This window comes from Salvelinus namaycush, chromosome 17 (assembly GCF_016432855.1).
Source record: "Salvelinus namaycush isolate Seneca chromosome 17, SaNama_1.0, whole genome shotgun sequence".
Taxonomy (NCBI): domain Eukaryota; kingdom Metazoa; phylum Chordata; class Actinopteri; order Salmoniformes; family Salmonidae; genus Salvelinus; species Salvelinus namaycush.
Window position 1 is genome coordinate 10,687,002 of NC_052323.1, and position 18,168 is coordinate 10,705,169.

The 18,168-nt window shown below is 46.7% G+C and overlaps 1 protein-coding gene across 7 annotated transcripts in view; it reads right to left on the minus strand.

Moving 5' to 3' along the window:
- LOC120062001 (transcription factor COE1-like) overlaps positions 1-18,168 on the minus strand; it is an 89,658-nt gene that overhangs the window by 51,744 nt on the left and 19,746 nt on the right. For 6 of the 7 annotated variants that reach the window (XM_039011797.1, XM_039011793.1, XM_039011792.1 and 3 more), the window contains exon 6: positions 16,433-16,501. The exons of the other annotated variant lie outside the window; for it this stretch is intronic. In XM_039011797.1, the coding sequence (XP_038867725.1) occupies positions 16,433-16,501 (69 nt within the window). The remainder of the gene's footprint in view (positions 1-16,432; positions 16,502-18,168) is intronic. 7 annotated transcript variants of the gene reach the window in all.

The window sequence follows — 18,168 nt, forward strand, 5'->3', positions numbered from 1 at the left end:
ATCGATGGATCAATGCCTACACCCACACTGGCCTGCACAAACACACACTTTCTCAGTCTCTCCCCTACTGACACATATACACCAACATGCATACACACACACACACACACACACACACACACATGTCCTCTCCAGACTAGGTGTCCCGCTGCCCCTGGCTCTATACTACCGGACGTCTCTCCTCCTGAGGATAAGGGGTTCTAGGTGGAAAACAGCGTTGATTTTTACTGGAGATTTTCTTCCCAGCATCTATCCAGGGCTAGAAGAGCTAATTAAGGGGACTGGGTCTGGATCTTTGGATCTTTGATTGGGGCGCTGGGATGTTTTGACAGGTAGGATTAGTGCGGTGTGATTAGGAGGGGGTCCGCGTCGAGCAAGCTAAGCTGCCAGTAAGCTCTGCGCCGATGCGGGGAGTAATGCCATGCATGCAGGGGAGATGGACACCCTCAGCCCCCTACGGTACCGTGTCTACTGCCTACAGAGCCCTACCTGCACTACTCTACTCAGGTGTTTGGGAAAGAGCTCACTCATGCCAGACGGACAGAGTACACTCTTAGGTTCTAGATAGAACCCTTTTAGAAAAAAAGGTGCTTCGGCTGTCCCCATAGCAGGACCCTTTGAAGAACCCTTTTTGGTTCCAGGTAGAACTGTTTTGGTTCCAGGTAGAACCTTTTGGGGTTCCATGTAGAACCCTTTCCACAAAGGGTTCAACCTGAAACCAAAAAGGGTTCTACTTGGAACCAAAAAGGGGTCTCCTATGGGGACAGGCGAAAAAAACTTTTTGGAACCCTTTTATCTGAGAGTGTCGGGAATGGGGAAGTATTTAAATGACTTCATTGCATGTATTTGAACTATGTATTACTTCTGTGTATTTTGTCATTAGCATTAGGTTTCGTGGTTGTTTTGTGCTTTACATTTTGTCCATCGCCATCAGCACATAGCGGAAGAAGGCTTTTGGCAAAGCTAAGACAGTTATATGGCTAGGCAGTGAACGTAGCAAACCAGGCTCATGGGTGTCTTCTCAGTGTTGCCGTTAGGCGTTAAATGAACACCTGGCTACAGAGGCTTGGTTCATGTTGTAAGTTAACAACAAACACACCAAGGTTTACTCAGCAGATGGGCTGGAATCAACTGTGGAGAGCAAAATTACCAGAAAAAATAATAACAACGAACAAATGGTGTGGACAAAGACTATTGTTGGTCTGTGTGTTGGTCTGTGTGTGTGTGTGTGTGTGTGTGTGTGTGCGCACACAGAGGACATATACCTTTGTGCAAGCGAGTCCAGGTGCGTATATGTGTGCTCCCATGTGTTACCCCACACACACACACACACACACACACACACACTCACACATACACGTGCATTCCCCCGGTGTGTTTGTAATCCCTCATAGAGCCACCTCAGCAGGTGAAGAGCCTCACTAGAGAGGGGGTGACGGGCTATAGGATTAACATTATCTAAAACTCTCCAGCCTCCCAAAGTATCATCCAGCGTGCTTAAGTTAAGGTGCAGGAACCGGGGTGATTTGCATAAGTAATTAGCTAATGTGCTGTTCCATTTCTCTCCCATCTGGCTTCATGAGCCAGACCTCATTTCTCAAATTGACAGCCTGGTCTCTATCGCTAGCCACACTGCAACAAGGCGCCCACCAAATTAATTTGTCAACCTTCTCCAGTAATGGGACATTCACCTTGAAAACTCAATTTACCAGAGTCTGTCTGAGGGAAAAAGCGAGAGAATTTCCTCAAAAACACTTTGGGGAGAAAACACAACAAAAGCACGGCTGAGGTTTTGGTACATGACGACCAAGAGAGGGTGTTGAGAGGGGTTTAACATCGCTTGTTGTTTGTACCGTATAAAGAACATCGAAACAGAGGCACAGTAAAACTGTCGGACACATCCAATAATCCACACAATAAGCTATTAATAGAGTCTGATTTTAGAACACTGGATTGGAAATAAAGGTTAGAAATTTGGCTAAAATGACCGGCAAAATTCCTTGACTCTCTCGCTCTCTCACACACACACAGCGATTGTTTGTACCTGAACATCTGAATTGAGATATGATGTGTAACGGGAGCTTTTGGAGATAGAGCCCAAGGCAAGAGATTTTTCACACGCAAGTAACAAAGTAGCATTACAGATTCCTAAGGGCATGGGGTATGGACTCTTTATAATGATCACTAAAGCATTGTGGGCTCTTTCTCGCTCAGTTATTTGGTGATTTTACCCCCTGTCTCCACCCACTCCTGGTTATTCTCGTCGGCCCGAGTTGTGACAGGCATGAGCAGGGGGTGCAGGGGTTGGTGGGTGGAGGGGGCTGGCGAGAGCGATGCCAGGGCGCTCTGCTCAGGGACTAACTCAGGGAAATGGGCCAAAAAGCCAATCTAATGAAACCCCCCAAATTAATTTTCAGTCTCATCTTTAGCTGGAGGCGGTGTGGAGAGCCGGGGGAGCCTGCGCCTGTTTGTGGAGAAAAGGATGGAGAGAGAGGGGGGAGAAGGAGGAGTGGGAGTAACATCATATTGAAATAAAAGTCTCTCTCTCTCTCTCTCTCTCTCTCTCTCTCTCTCTCTCTCTCTCTCTCTCTCTCTCTCTCTCTCTCTCTCTCTCTCTCTCTCTCTCTCTCTCTCTCTCTCTCTCTCTCTCTCTCTCTCTCTCTCTCTCTCTCTCTCTCTCTCATTAAATTCCTTTGTGCGCCGCGCCTGTTCCGTGCTCACTGGTGTTAAAATGGCTATTCATTTTGCCAGCTGCCACCCTGGTAGTAAAGGAGAACTGTGACTATGGCGCCAGACCTCTGGGCATAAAACACACACACACACACACACACACACACACACACACACACACACACACACACACACACACACACACACACACACACACACACACACACACACACACACACACACACACACACACACACACACACACACACACACACACACACACACACACACACAGGTATTAGCAGTGACAGAACTGACATACAGTGAAATAGCGCTAAGTAATGTAGCTAGCATTGCATCTTAGTCAAGCATAGCCATGGCTTGATGTTAAAATCAGTCCAGCACATCCACATATTTCTCTCCGTGCCATTTAGCTGCGCCACTCCCGCGCCACACGCGTCGACCTTGGCGTTTTCCACTGGCACGGCTGGTGCCATCTGCAGACGGCAGGCTTGGGCAGTAAAGCATCCCGACCCCAAGTTTTTGGGCCCGTTACGCCTCCACCAGGGGCCCGGGCCAGATGGCATTACCCACTAAGAGGGTTTTACTGCAGCTAAAGACGACCGGGCAGAGCCTGCCCGCCTCCCTCCTCCCTGCTTGCTGTGCCAAATGTGCCCCCCTCTACAACCCACCCAATATTTCAGTCATGATTATCCGGCACCAGACAATCCTTTAAAAGCCAAAAGGACATAACTGGCATAACTGCAACACAGCAAGAACCTGCAGCTGCTGGGATATGAGCAGACTTTCTTATTAAGCTGCAGAGGAAAGTCCAACTTGTGTTTCACTGGGTTCTGAAACTCCCAATGAAGACAGAGTGCTCAGAAACCATGCTAAAACTAACTTTATAAATGTTTTTTTCGATACACAAGTGTGGGCTCGTACCCATGTGGGCGGACTGACAGACATACCTCCAGACATACTAGTTCAGTTGTCTACAGTATTTCACACTCTGACTCGGTGTGAGCCGAGTCATCCCCAGCACTGTAGCCAGCTGTGCCATTAAGATGAAAAACAAAATATAGGAAAAATAGGGAGGGGATGCTTTTTTACCGTATAGGAGAATAGAGCTGACGTGTCTGTGGGTCCCGAGAGAAGCTGCTGCTGGCTGCTGGGGTTGGGTAGCAAGATGTCTTTTTTTGCCAAATAGGAATTCTCTACAGTAAAACTAAGCTTGACCACATATTGGTAGCTAATATCATTCATTTGCATCCTGGTTGCCCAATGAAAATATTGGTTACTGTGACAGAAACAAAGATGTAACGTCTAAGTCTCAACTGCTATAATGCCTGTATAAGAGTGCATAACAAAAATAACAATTATGCAAATCGGTTCATGTTCAACCTAAATGAGTTCTAGAGACATTTGGAGCGTGTGTGTTTGAACGTGTGCATGTTCTCATTGGGTTTACCCAGCTCCTTCCCAGTGTACCAGTGGTCCCAGGCTCTGATTAGAGGATTAATAGAGGGCCTGCTGAGCTGAGGAGCTCTGTGTATTGACTGCAGGGAACACACTCCGCTCCCAAATCCCTCCTCCCCGGAGCCCCTGCCTTAAACCTCCACTCTGCCCTCCGCTCACCAGTCTACACCTGTGTCTGTGTCTGTGTGTGTCTTTGTTTTTTGATTGAATGTGTGTATGTGCGTGTGTGGTAGAGGTAAAATGCATCCAGTGTTTGTGAATACTGTCAGGGCGTGCTACAGAGGCTGCTCTGCTCACTGGACTTTACATCACCAAGTAGTAGGGTGGGGGTTTTTTGGACTCTGCTTCATGACATGATTGATTTTCTTTCAGCGAGTCAACCATAGAGGTCTCCCCAGGAGATCTGAGCTGGGGGTGGAGGTCGAGAGAAACTAGAGTGATAGGTACGTGTGTGTGTGTGCGTGTGTGTGTGTGTGTCGGTCTGTCATTTTCCTTATTTCATCATCATCATTATTATAATCAATATAAGTACTACTAGCTTTGTATGAAGCTGTTATTGTCGACATAAGCAGCGATGCTATTTAAACAATGATAACATTTTCAATTATTTCATCTTTTCATTAATGCTAAAGTACTTTGGAGTATCCATCTGTACTCATGTAGTACAGTACACTAGAGCCTGTCTAAGTATTGTGTATAGTGTCTGCCATGCTCCCAAACCGAAAGGCTACTCTGCACTATTTTGCCTCTCAGATCCCAATGATCAATGTCTTACAAGATGACATGTTTGCACTAAGGGGCACAAAGCCCGTGTTGGAGCCCAGATCGCTGAAGCAGACGGACGAGACGCAGCGCAGACAAATTACTCCGCTTAACCCAATCCCGGCACATGTAGCACATCTCTCCCTAGATTTGTCAAGGCTTCGTCCTCTGTCAGCTATTATCCACTTTATTTCATTCTAGGGATCAAATTTGTATCCAGTTAGGCCTCTCATCTCTAACTCAAAGGGAATAAATAAAACTAGACTTTATTGCGCAGCACCCTGAAACAAGAAAAGGGGGGAACGGGAGAAGAAAAAAAGAGAAAAAAATCTCCAATTAATTCGGATCAAGTCAATAACACTGTAATATTTATGAAGGCTGGAAGCCAGCCTGCCCTAAAACCCAAACTCCAGCAATCCTGAATTATAAATTGGTATTGATTTGTGTTGTGGGTGAGTGTGTGCACGGCGTGTGTGTGTGTGTGTGAATCCCTTTGTGAAGAGGGATAAATGTGTAGACAAGATGGCTTAAGATCTACTGTATATATGGGTGTGATACGTTTTTTTAAGCGTTTCTAAGCGTTTGTCTATATGTTTATGACTGAGTGCATTCTGTATGAGTGCATGTTATTGACACTGTAGCCAATCCATTTAGTGTGTTATGTCTGTGTTTTGTGTGTGTGTTATCATGTCTATGTGTGTGTGTGTGTGTGTGTGGTGAAAGCAATAGGGTCTCATCCTGCCCTGGCGTCAGAGTTGCATCAAATATAGATGATCCTGCATCCCCTGCGAGATATGTACACAGTGCATAACAAAGTGTTGATTCACACACACAAAGAGCCAAACCTTAGAAACAACAGGATTTCAACTCTCATTACCCCCCACCGCTAACAAACTCAACTTGGTAGGCAACCTATAGTGTGAATACTGTATAGAATTCCAGTCTGTGCAATAAAGATACAATATGATAGTTTGGTTTATGATTGATCAACTGCCTCCCTAACTGTTTTCTCCCCAGTTAAAATGTCTTTGGGAGATTCCGCAATTACTCTTTCACATGAGCATATCATCTACTCGGTGAAATGTTTCTATGTAATATCACTGGTGGATTTGTTTTGTGATGTTATTCTGCGTGGTTTGACGAGTTAGGCCCTTTGAGAGGTAAGTGTAAGAAATATAAACATTGGGAAACACTTTGTGTGCGTCCTCTCATAGTTTGTAAGCTGATCATCAATTCTAATTCCTTGGGTGGCGTCTGTGGTGCGATGATCCTGTGCGCCGGTGTTACCGATGAGCCCTGTGGACTCGGACTGTTTACGGTGATGTAATGGATCTCCTCGACTTCCCCCTGTGTGCTCGCTCTATCTCGCTCTCACTCTCTCGTGGCCGGCCCCTCTCCTGCGACCCTCCTCATATCAAATCTCGGAATCTTTATATATAAATCAATACCCTCTTAATCTGCTCCTCTTTGTCCCTGCCTCCCTCCATCCATCCCTCTTTTCCTCCGTCCTCCTCCTCCCCCATCCTGTCTCATTCCCACTCCCTCACGCCACGACTCTTCTCCATCCAGCCACCCCCCCCCCCAACTCCGCCACCTCTCCCTCCCTCCTCATCCACACCACCACTTTTCTCCACTCAGCCACCCCCCCCCAACTCATCCCTCCTCATCCACACTCTTCTTTTCATCCATCCAGTGATTCACTCCCTCCTTTCCTTCTTCCCTTGAACTGCTGTGGCTGGTTCGGGCATGCCGCGTCCAGATTGCATCCTCACACTACGAGAAAAACCCCCCCCAAAGGCTGATAAACGAAACCTGCTTGCTGATGAAACGAACTACCCTCCATTGCAGACTGACCTAAATCATCTGAGTGGTTGTTCCCCATTTTAGATATTCATAAAGATGAATGTATGCTCCAGCTATGAAGGTTAAGTGTCTTGCTCAAGGGTGAAAACCAATAACAGGCAACTCTTATTTTCAAGTTAGACAACGTTTCAAGAGCTATACTGTATATCAGGGGTGTTAAAAAACAACCTGTGGGCTGTGAGCTGTTATGAATGGTTATAGCAAGCATGCATTATGAACAAGCAGCTCTAATCCTACATCAAATTGCCTCCTCACATCTGTTTGGCAGGACTGGGCTCATGGATGGACCGACTTAATTAGCCACACCACACTCCTCCTGATTAAACCACCCGAGTGTGTGTGTGTGTGTGTGTGTCAGTGGGGTTTGGAGGGAATGGAGGGTTATCTGTGCATTCTTAATTGGGGAAACACTCGGGTGATTAGCGTGCGAGAGAGAGAGAGAGAGAGACCATTGTGGGGGAGGGGAGTTGGCCGATATCAAAGGTGAATACATTCATGATAGGAAGATGCTGCTGCCCCATGGTTTCATAATCAGCTGAGTTGAAGATGGGGGGGGGGGGGCTATCTTCCATGGCACATATATCAATGGGCAGGACAGAGCCAAACCGCATATTGGGTTGAGGTAAAGGACTGGGACGGGAGGAGCAGGTGGGTGGTTGGGGTGCGAAGGCATCCCAGCTAAGCCTGGGCTGTTGAGTCGATGGTGGGGCTGGGAGTGGAGGGCTCGGCGAGGGGTCCCCGGCGGTGTTTACAGATTACATCCCACCCCGTGTTGGCTCTTTGAAAGCCACAGGAGGCAGTGGTATGTCAACAGCAGGATCAACAAACAGGGATCGATAGCTTTTCTCTCACCGACGAGTAGTAAGGGGATAACGGCAGCATTAGTGACAAGCAGGCACTGGAGGGGGGGGCAGGAGGGCTTAGCGGCTGGCAGGTCTTGGTAGGGGGGCCCTGTCAGGACTAGGGATTTTCCCAGTTCCCATGCCCCCACATGGAGCGCTACTCTGGGTGGAAAGGTGGATTGGAGTCGGTGCCTGGGAGGCGTGGCTGGATCTGTTTGTGAAGAGAGTCAGTGTGTCGATGGGTGGGTTCCAATTAGGGCTCAATCCCATTTCAGTTAACTATACCTATCCAGAACATTCAGATCCACAACAGAGAGTAAACAAGGACAGAGGTAAGGGGAATGAGTTACTATCCTAAAACAAATGGTGAATGATATCTTTTCCCCTCTGGTGAATAGGTTTATGGGCAACCTTGGGCCAGTGCACACTTCGCAGCGCATCACATCAGCCATGCTCAGCCCCGGGGGCCCGCTGGAGGCCCTGGCTCCACCCCGGCCTGATGGAACCACCCAGACGGATATTACCACAGGCTGTGAACGCTAAGACAGGTAGCGAAACACCCCTTCTGTTCCCAACCGCCTGCCAACAGGGTGACTTGGCAGCTTCCGAGCCCCCGTTCAACAGAGGGAGAGTGAAGTGTGTTATACTCACAGAGCCTTTGGGTTTTAAGGGACTGGAAAACCCTCCTCTGAATGGTAAATGGAGGATGATTGTTTAATGGCAACATCTGTAGTTGAATAACTGCTCGAGGAGCTTCAGCCTCCTTGAGGAAAATGCAAAGATTCAATAAGTTGGAGAGTCATGCAGGTTGGATACGAGTAGTGGTTCTCCTCGGGGAATCAAAGCCAAGAGAGAGGTAGGAATAATGACCTGTTTTTGTGGGAGCATTGTTCACCAGAGGCAGCTAGTCGTATCATATCATCCCGGGGTCGAGTGCGACCGTGGCTGTGATTGTGTGGTTTTCTATTTGGGGGAGCTGTAGTGTGTGCGTGTGTGTGTGTGTGTGTGTGTGTGTGTGTGTGTGTGTGTGTGTGTGTGTGTGTGTGTGTGTGTGTGTGTGTGTGTGTGTGTGTGTGTGTGTTGGAATAGATACCCTGCTGAAAGGCGAGAGGGGTGAACCACAAACACTGGCGCTGATATTTCCCTCTTACCCTGTGGAGCAGTCGTCAAGGTCATCTGGGCTAACCCTGACACAAGCACATAAATATATGAGCACACACACACAAAGTAGAAGACGAGGAGCAACTAGAAGGTGTAAGGTAATGTGGCTAGCTACTGTATAATTTGAATTAAGGAGAAGAGACAACGAACAACTTCACGTTGGGAGTTTTTGCATCTTTTAGCAGAGCCAGAGGGGTGGCAGTCATTGGATAAGATTACAGGACTGTAAACACACTGCAGGTACCTCACACACATACACACCTCACTGTGGCAACTGACCCCATTTCCCCTGTCCCCAGTGCTAGTCTTGCCACCATCGCTCAGCAGACCAAACAAAATTCTTGCCAAAATAGAACATAAATCTATAGCCCGAGAGGATGGCGTCTACCTCTCTCTCTCCTTCTCTTAAAGACCGTTTGGTTTCCTGAAAGTCGTGAAGGAGCAGCGGTAGGCCGTCCCCCCTTGTGTGAGGGACGGGATATACTGAATAATTCAACCAGAAGACCAGGCCACCAACAGTCCCCCATCCATATTTTACACCTACACCACAGTCTCTGACCCCCCACCCCCTGAACACGCTCACTCCCCCCAACCACCACCCCTGATATAGCCTAACTGCACCTGTCTAAGGCCGAAACACAAAAGATACCACAAAGCAACGCTACCCACAACGCAACACCAGACAAGGTGACCTCCATAATGCCTATGTGATAAAAAGCCGTTAAAATAACGTCGACACGGGGGCAACTGCCTTCAATAACATACATAAAGCCCAATGCAAAATCATGTAATAGCAGTTGGCCCCTTGTACCCATAACCTGTCTCCTCAAAACATAACCCTGGAAAAACAACCCATAAAATCTGACAACGATCCCCTCCCCAATCTGGCAACCCCTTCCTCTCTCTCGGCCCTGACTCATCCCACCATCCCACCACCCAATCTGGCAACCCCTTCATCTCTCTCGGCCCTGACTCATCCCACCATCCCACTCCCAAACCTGGCAACCCCTTCCTCTCTCTCGGCCCTGACTCATCCCACCATCCCACTCCCAAACCTGGCAATCCCTTCCTCTCTCTCGGCGCTGACTCATCCCACCATCCCACTCCCCAACCTGGCAACCCCTTCCTCTCTCTCGGCCCTGACTCATCCCACCATCCCACTCCCCAACCTGGCAACCCCTTCCTCTCTCTCGGCCCTGACTCATCCCACCATCCCACTCCCCAACCTGGCAACCCCTTCCTCTCTCTCGGCCCTGACTCATCCCACCATCCCACTCCCCAACCTGGCAACCCCTTCCTCTCTCTCGGCCCTGACTCATCCCACCATCCCACTCCCCAACCTGGCAACCCCTTCCTCTCTCTCGGCCCTGACTCATCCCAACATCCCACTTCCAGAACCTCGTCTTTTTTTCTTCTTTCAATTTCTACCCGGGCTGCCGAGTAATGTCCTGCTTTTATTGTAAATCTATACTCTTAATCTGGCCGGCTCTGATGTGCTCGCTGGCCGATCAATAGGCTGCGATTGCTGGAAAGAGTCCGGGGAGGCTGATAACCCCATCACCCCCCGTAGAGTTAACCCTCACTGGAGGTTGTCAGTCAGTCCAGCGCCTGGAAACGTGCATGCATGCATACACACATAAATATTGGTGTTTGCTAATACCCGTCCACACAGATTGAGTGTACAAAACATTAGGAACATCTGCTCTTGCCATGACAGACTGACCAGGTGAGTCCAGCTAAAAGCTATGCTCCCTTATTAATGTCACTTGTTAAATCAGTGTAGATGAAGGGGAGGAGACAAGTTAAAGAAGGATTTTTAAGCCTTGAGACAATTGAGCCATTGATTGTGTATGTGTGCCAGTCAGAGGGTGAATTGGCAAGACAAAATATTTAAGTGCCTTTTAACTGGGTATGGTAGTAGGTGCCAGGCGCACCAGTTTGAGTGTGTCAAGAACTGCAACGATGCTGGGTTTTTCACATCTGTATCAAGAATGGTTCACCACCCTAAGGACATCCAGCCAACTTGATACAACTGTGGGAATCATTGGAGTCAACATGGACCACAAGCATTTCGCTACACTAACATGAACATCTGCTAACCATGTGTATGTGACAAATAAATTTGATTTGACCAGCATCCCTTTTGACATCTTGTAGTCCACGCCTCGACGAATTGAGGCTGTTCTGAGGGCAAAAGGGGGTGCAACTCAATATTAGGAAGGTGTTCCTAATGTTTTGTACACTCAGTGTATATCCACACGTTAACAGATGTCTGCACCTGATAGATGACATGACTTTTGCTTTAAATCTCCAGTGTAATACTGATCATATGAAAAACGAGGAGGCTTCAATATATACAGTATATGAGATCTATTTCCAGGAGAGCTTTCATAACTCCCCATCGACCGGTCCAACCAATGATGGACAGCTTCCCAAGCCACTCATAAACAGTAACCGACACCAACAGAGACAGCCCTAAACAAATGTCCATTGACAGACTGTAGGGGGTGGCTAGTGGTTAGTACTATAGAACAGATCATGGAAAGCTATGAGGGGTGGGGGGTGGGGAGAGAAGGGTATGACTCCCATGTCCAGCAGATCCATTAAGGTAAGAGGGTGAAGGGAGATAGGGGAGATAGAAGGAGACAAGGAGGGGTTAGGGCCCGTGTGGTCTATACTGAGTAATTAGCCACTGGTCCCCCAGTAAGCTCTGACAGTCTCTGGGAATTTATGGTCCCACTCATGGAACTGGCCCGGCCATCTAATTGCAATATTAGCTTGTAATAACACCTGTTTTAATGGCCACAAGCCAATATTTCACCACGCCCCATTGGGGCTTTCTGCTTGCCTCGGCACGATTTCCCCCATTAAATGGCAGCACTGGAAACAAACTGCTTCCTGGTTTTAGATGGAGGTCCCACCTCAGAGTGCAACCTCCATTTTGTCTGCCAACCAAATGTATCCCCTACCCATCCCTTATGCTGGTTATAGGCGCAAGTGTGTATGTCCAATGTGATAGGTCATAGAGAAGGCATGTAAGACGTGCATAAGACATGAGTAATGTATAATGATCACGAGAGAAAGAGGACAATGTCACCACACCAAACGAAATAAAGTTCCTGCAATTTCAGCATTTTATATTCAAATGCTTGCTATATAGGGAGTGTGTGTGCACTTGCATACATTTAATCACGTGTGTGTGTGCGCGCGCGTGTGTGTGTGTTAGTGTTTATCAGCGATAATCCGAGGAGAGGTGGTAAAAGATGCAGAGCAGAATCAGAGTTTGATTTACAGGGTCTACGGATCATTTGAAACAGAGGCGCTTGTGTGTGTGTGTGTGTGTGTGTGTGTGTGTGTGTGTGTGTGTGTGTGTGTGTGTGTGTGTGTGTGTGTGTGTGTGTGTGTGTGTGTGTGTGTGTGTGGGGCAGGGGCCATGAATTGCCGGCATTAACCACTTTACAGTGGCGACTGATAGGGGTGATTTGCATCGCGGGTCACCAATAGCAACCCTCCACCCACCCTGGCTAACTGTTTTATCTGTTGGTTAAGTAGCTTGAGGCTGCGTCCCCATAAATCCTGTATCTCTTAATAGGGCACTAAAATGCAGTGATATGGGCCGTCCGGCACTAAATCATGAGCCAGGCTTGTCGCTGGTAAACATTTTGGAATTGTTTGGGTGGGGTGTAACGAGCGTAGCGATGTAGCGGGGGGGTGGAGGGGGGGGGGGGGGGTGACCACTGACACACACACTCTAGTTGAGGATGATGTGGCACAGGGACATTCCTGCAGATTTCTACCCGAGGATATGCCTATTGGGACTGGATATGTATTTGTGTGATGCATGCAAGTGTGTGTGGTGTGTAGTCCTGCATGTGTGCGGCAGTGGAGGCTCCTCAGAAGAGGAAGGGGAGGACCATCCTCCTATCCTTTTTGATAAAACTATACTAAATATATTCACGTCACCAAATAATTGATTAAAACGCACTGTTTTGCAATTAAGCCTATAATAGCCTCAACAGCACTCTGTAGGGTAGCACCACGGTGTAGCCGGAGGACAGCTAGTTTCCATCCTCCTCTGGGTACATTGACTTCAATACAAAACCTAGGAGGCTCATAGTTCTCAACCCCTTCCATAGACTTACACAGTAATTATGACAACTTCCGGAGGACGTCCTCCAACCTATCAGAGCTCTTGCAGCATGAACTGACACTTTGTCCACCCAATCAAAGGATCAGTAAATATATCTAGTACTGAAAGCATAAGCTACAGCTAGCTAGCACTGCAGTGCATGAAATGTGGTGAGTAGAGAGAAACACAATAGTTGAGCAGTTTTAAACATATTAATTTCTTCAAAATGAAGGAGAAGCGAGAGAGATATATATTTTTTTTATCTCACATTCACTTAGCTAGCAAATGCAGCTAGCTAGTTTAGGCTACTCAAACTCTCGACTCAAACAGGGGGATTCTATGTTAGCTAGTTGGCTATGACTATCCAACACCACAACACTGGAACTCTTCCAAGTCAAAGTAAGCTTTCAGTTTGACTAATTTATTGCCACCGGGGCCCACCGGTGTAACTGCTGAACTGCTTACTGACTATACACTGTAACGTTACTGCATGATTGTAGTGGGTTTACTAACACGTTAGTTCTATTAGCTACTGTATGTTGACAATGACATTATTTTAGCTAATATGGTGACAGCGATTTAGGCTGTGTGTAGCGGTTATGATATGGTTTGGCTTGGAACGTTTTTTTTCCCCTGGTCACAGCTGATGTGTTGTGCACTGAAGTCCACAAGCGAAGGGAAAAGGTGAGAGGAGGAGAGCGCAGAAGGAATACAACGTGGCTGAAGGAATACAACGTGGCTGCTATGAAAGTGAACTGTGTTGACGTGTGATCAGTGGTGTATTCATTCCGCCGATTCTGTTGAAAAACATTTCTTAAACGGAAGCAAACAGAACAAACATACCTGAATTTGTCCAATAGAAGCTCTCGTTTGCAACTGTTGGACTAATGATTACACCCTAGATCAGCTGGATGAAGGCAATGACCTGTGCGCACCTATGTTGTAAACTTTCATTCACAGGCTAGGTTGTTGCAACCTCATGATGGGTATCGGGAATATTTGAGTATCATGTAGTAGCCTAAACCTATCGATGTTACATTGAACTGGGTGAATGTATTATGAATGACAGTCATCCAATATGCTGTAATAGAAATAAGGCCATGCTCATTAAAAAAAGAATAGTCCTCCCTCATTTTAAACGACACCAATCATCACTGGGGTGTGTGTGTGTTTACTGGTTGAAAGTATCATCATTGTAATCGTATATGCTCAGAGTTGGGTAGATTACTTTCTAAATGTAATCCGTTACAGTTACTAGTTACTTGTTCAAAATTGTAATCAGTAACGTAACTTTTTGATTACCCAAACTCAGTAACATAATCTGATTACTTTTAGCTGCTTTTAGATTACTTTCCCTTTAAGAGGTATTAGAAGGACACACAAATTAATATCACCAATTGAACGACATCTATTGCAAGATAAATCAGTGTTAGAGTTTACATAACTGGCCATATATGGAGGTTGTATTTTACTTTATGGGTTGGTTATGTAGGCTTCTTCTAACCCATTGCTTTCTACTACAGATAATAATATATTAGCTAGGTAATATCTTTACATTAAAAAACAAAGTCTGACAGATTTGATCTTGATCTTCAAGAATAGGACTTGGAAATATGGAAATATAGATTAGCCAAATTGTTTTACATGAGCATAATATTTCTGAGTCGGGGTCTCAGCTTACTGTTGAGAGTTAGAATAGTAGGATACACAGGGTGCAATTTAGAAATGTGGTTGTGCATCAGCAGTTTCTCTGTTGTTATGTCAGTTACTGATAGTCACTCAATTAGCCATGTCAGCTAACAATTTTTAGATTTGTAAAATAGTCTAGCCTGCTATCTAAACTTGTATTAATCATGGCCGAATACTGACAGTCCACACAGGGCATGTGCCCAGGGGCCCTGACCTCGAGGGGGCCCCCATTGATGTTGTTAGTCACTGTCACTCAGATATCATTAACATGGCATGAGTCATAGCAAAATGTGTAGAATTGCAGGTAATTAGCTTTCTCTCTGCTGTCAAGAGGGGGACGACTAAAGTGTTTTGCCCACGAGGTGGGGGGGCCCCTCATCCAAATCTCACTTAGGGCCCTCAAAAGGCTAGGGCCGGCCCTGAATCAGTTACCCAACCAAGGCAGGGCCCCCCAGTTACCCACATGGGCCCCCTACCTCCTCTCCTCCCCCCATCTGATGATTAGCAGAGCGGCAGCATGTCATTTACACTCATTGACAGCGGGCTCCTGTGGTTGGCGGTTGCAGTCAAAAAAGTCTATACAGCACTATACAGCTGTTGCAAGAGCTCATTTTTCACTGGCTGTCCACTGGTCGCAAAAACAATGATTGATAGGCAGCTTAAGCTTCTTCAATTTAACCATTATTTGGATAAAATACACAAATACAATTGTAAACAGCCATCCACAACCACCATAATCCGAAGCCTAAGGCGCAAATAGCTAAATGAGAGAGCAGTAGTGTGATTCACATCAATGCGAGATGTAAATAAGTGATATCCGTATCGCCCGTAGGCTACACCACTGCTTTCGTCCTCCAAACGTTTATTCAAGTTGGATAATCTTTGGATGCCAACAGCAGTCACACCATTGGAAGACATAGCTTGGACTGTAGCCTATAAAAGCCTATTCCTGCTCTGTTCACGCGATCCATCAAACACATTTGGTGTCAATCATAGTGGTCTCTAACTTGTGGTCAGACTCGCTCAGGAAGAACTTTTTCAATGCTGATTCAAATGTCATTGAGAAAACAAAGACGTCAAAGATTTTTACTCAAACATCCTTTCTGAATGTAAAAGTAATCCTATAAGTAATCATTTTGTTTTTGAAAAGCATCTGTAATGTGATTACAATATTTTTGCTGGTAACGTAAGGGATTACAGCTACCGTTTTTTGGGGGGTAATCCGTTACTCCCCAACCCTGGCTAGAGGTCTGACTAAAGAGAATAGCATGAGATTTACTGAGATCTTAACCTGATCTAGGAAAACAAGATGTGACATGATGTCTGTAGCTTTGGACTGTTACTTCTACCACAGGCAGCAAGAGGTAAGAAGACATGTCTGTATGTGTGTGTGTGTTTATATGTATATGTGTGTGTATGTGTGTGTGTGTGTGTGTGTGTGTGTGTGTGTGTGTGTGTGTGTGTGTGTGTGTGTGTGTGTGTGTGTGTGTGTGTGTGTGTGTGTGTGTGTGTGTGTGTGTGTGTGTGTGTGTGTGTGTGTGTGTGGTGTTGTGACTCTGTATATGTGGATCACTGGTTTCCAAGCTTCCAGCTCTCCTGTCCCCTGGCCATTCTCCAAGCTCAGTCTAACGAGCCAACATGGATTTGGTAATGACCCTTGTGCCCTCAGAGGCCACTACTGTCCTTTTGGAGGAGGTCAGTATACCCCAGCCAGCCTGACAGGCCCAATGATAGACACAACCACGAAGGCTTGGTCTTGCTTACCTGCTTGGTCCCACTGCTTGCCTGATTTGTGGCTGTGAAAGAAAGAAGTGGAACAAAAGGAGTGTGTCCTTACCTGTCAATGATGACTGGGTCGGAGGGCGTCTCGTTGCGGTTTCCACAGCTCTTCTTGTCACAACAACGACTAGGGGAAAAAAACACAAAAGACACAATTCGCTATCACACTTAGGTTTACTAAAAACATTTACTATCATTTGTTGCTAGAGTTGTTGGACGGTCTCTGGTAACAGTGGGCATACAGCGGACTATGGAGTCAGAGAGGAACCATGTGCAATCTGTTGTCCCCCTTCTCCCCCATCCCCCCACCTCGACCCACGCTCCAGCTGGGCAGGGCTCCAGCCAAGGTCACTCAGCGACTCGCTGACAGTTTGGACAGCGCCCAGAGATGGCCGGCCCGGTGCTGAGCCACCTCCATCCTGCCCCCGTGCCATCACCCCTGCCACACTGCCATGGCCACCCTGGCCTTGCCCAGGTCTGTGCCACTGCCCCTCTGCCCCTGCCCAACTGCTCATGTGGTGGCATGCCGTTTCAGAAAAGGGGGTGTGAATTCAGCCAAATGGGCTCTTCTGGTTGGTCGCCATGCAATGGTGGACAATGAGGATCAGTTTCCCAATCATTCTGATTCAGTCTAGTGTAACAATAGCACAGTGCAAAGAGAGTTTTTCAGTTTTCCCATTTGTTGGTAGTGGTAGTGGCATACTTTCTAGTAGTTTAACAGTTCATTCAGTGTCAATTACATTGCATTCAGAAAATGAATTTGGATTCAATATACGCCTTTTGTACATTTACATTCAAAATTCTTTATTTCATGCAGTGACTCAAATGTATTTTATTTAACTAGGCAAGTCAGTTAAGAACAAATTCGTATTTACAATGACAGCCTATCCCGGCCAAACCCTCCCCTAAACCGGACGACGCTGGGTCAATTGTGTGCCGCCCTATGGGACGCCCGTTGTGATTCAGCCAGGGATCGAACCTGGGTCTGTAGTGACGCCTCTAACACTGCGATGTGAAATTGAAATGGGAGTCCTGATTATGCGGGTTGTTAACAGTAACTAAGGTCCCATTTTAAATATAAATGTGTTATTCTAAAGATAATTGAAACCAACCCTCTTATTCTTCAAAATTATTCATATTGCATGACCTGCCGAGGACCAATTATGCTCACACACTCACCCATGCTGTCATGAATCACATTGCCATTTGACAAACAAGCTTAAAACTGAGCCACCGAATGCCAAATTAACCCATTTTATGAATCATTTATCACACCGTTTGATCTCTAAGTAGAAGAAAAACATAAACTAAGTACTGTTTTTTTGCCTGGTTTTTGTGTGTGTGTGTGTGACTGTTTCCATAGAACGTACCACAATAATTTATTCCCCCAGCTACTTGGAACCATTAGCAAAGTTCCAGGAGACCAATTAGCATTGGAAACCCAATGGTGCTGCTGTGGTGACAACCTCCTCAAACTGAGAAAGTGTTATAAACAAACTGGACCCCAGGAGCACTGCCAGGCCCCTCGGGGGACCCGGGGCCCTTCGCACACGAAAACAAACCTTGGCTGAGCGTCCACAATATCGCCTTAATGACGTTTCCCCCTGGGCCCAAACTGGCTAACACCCTGGCTAGCTAATGACTGAGAACACAGGCCAGTAAGTCAGACGAGTCCCACAAAACAACTAGACTGGATATCCAGTCAGCGTTACTATGGTTTTTTCAGCTACAGCCGAGAAATAGTACTGAGCATGAGCAGTGCTGGTCCAGTGAGCGCCACAGCAACGAAACCAG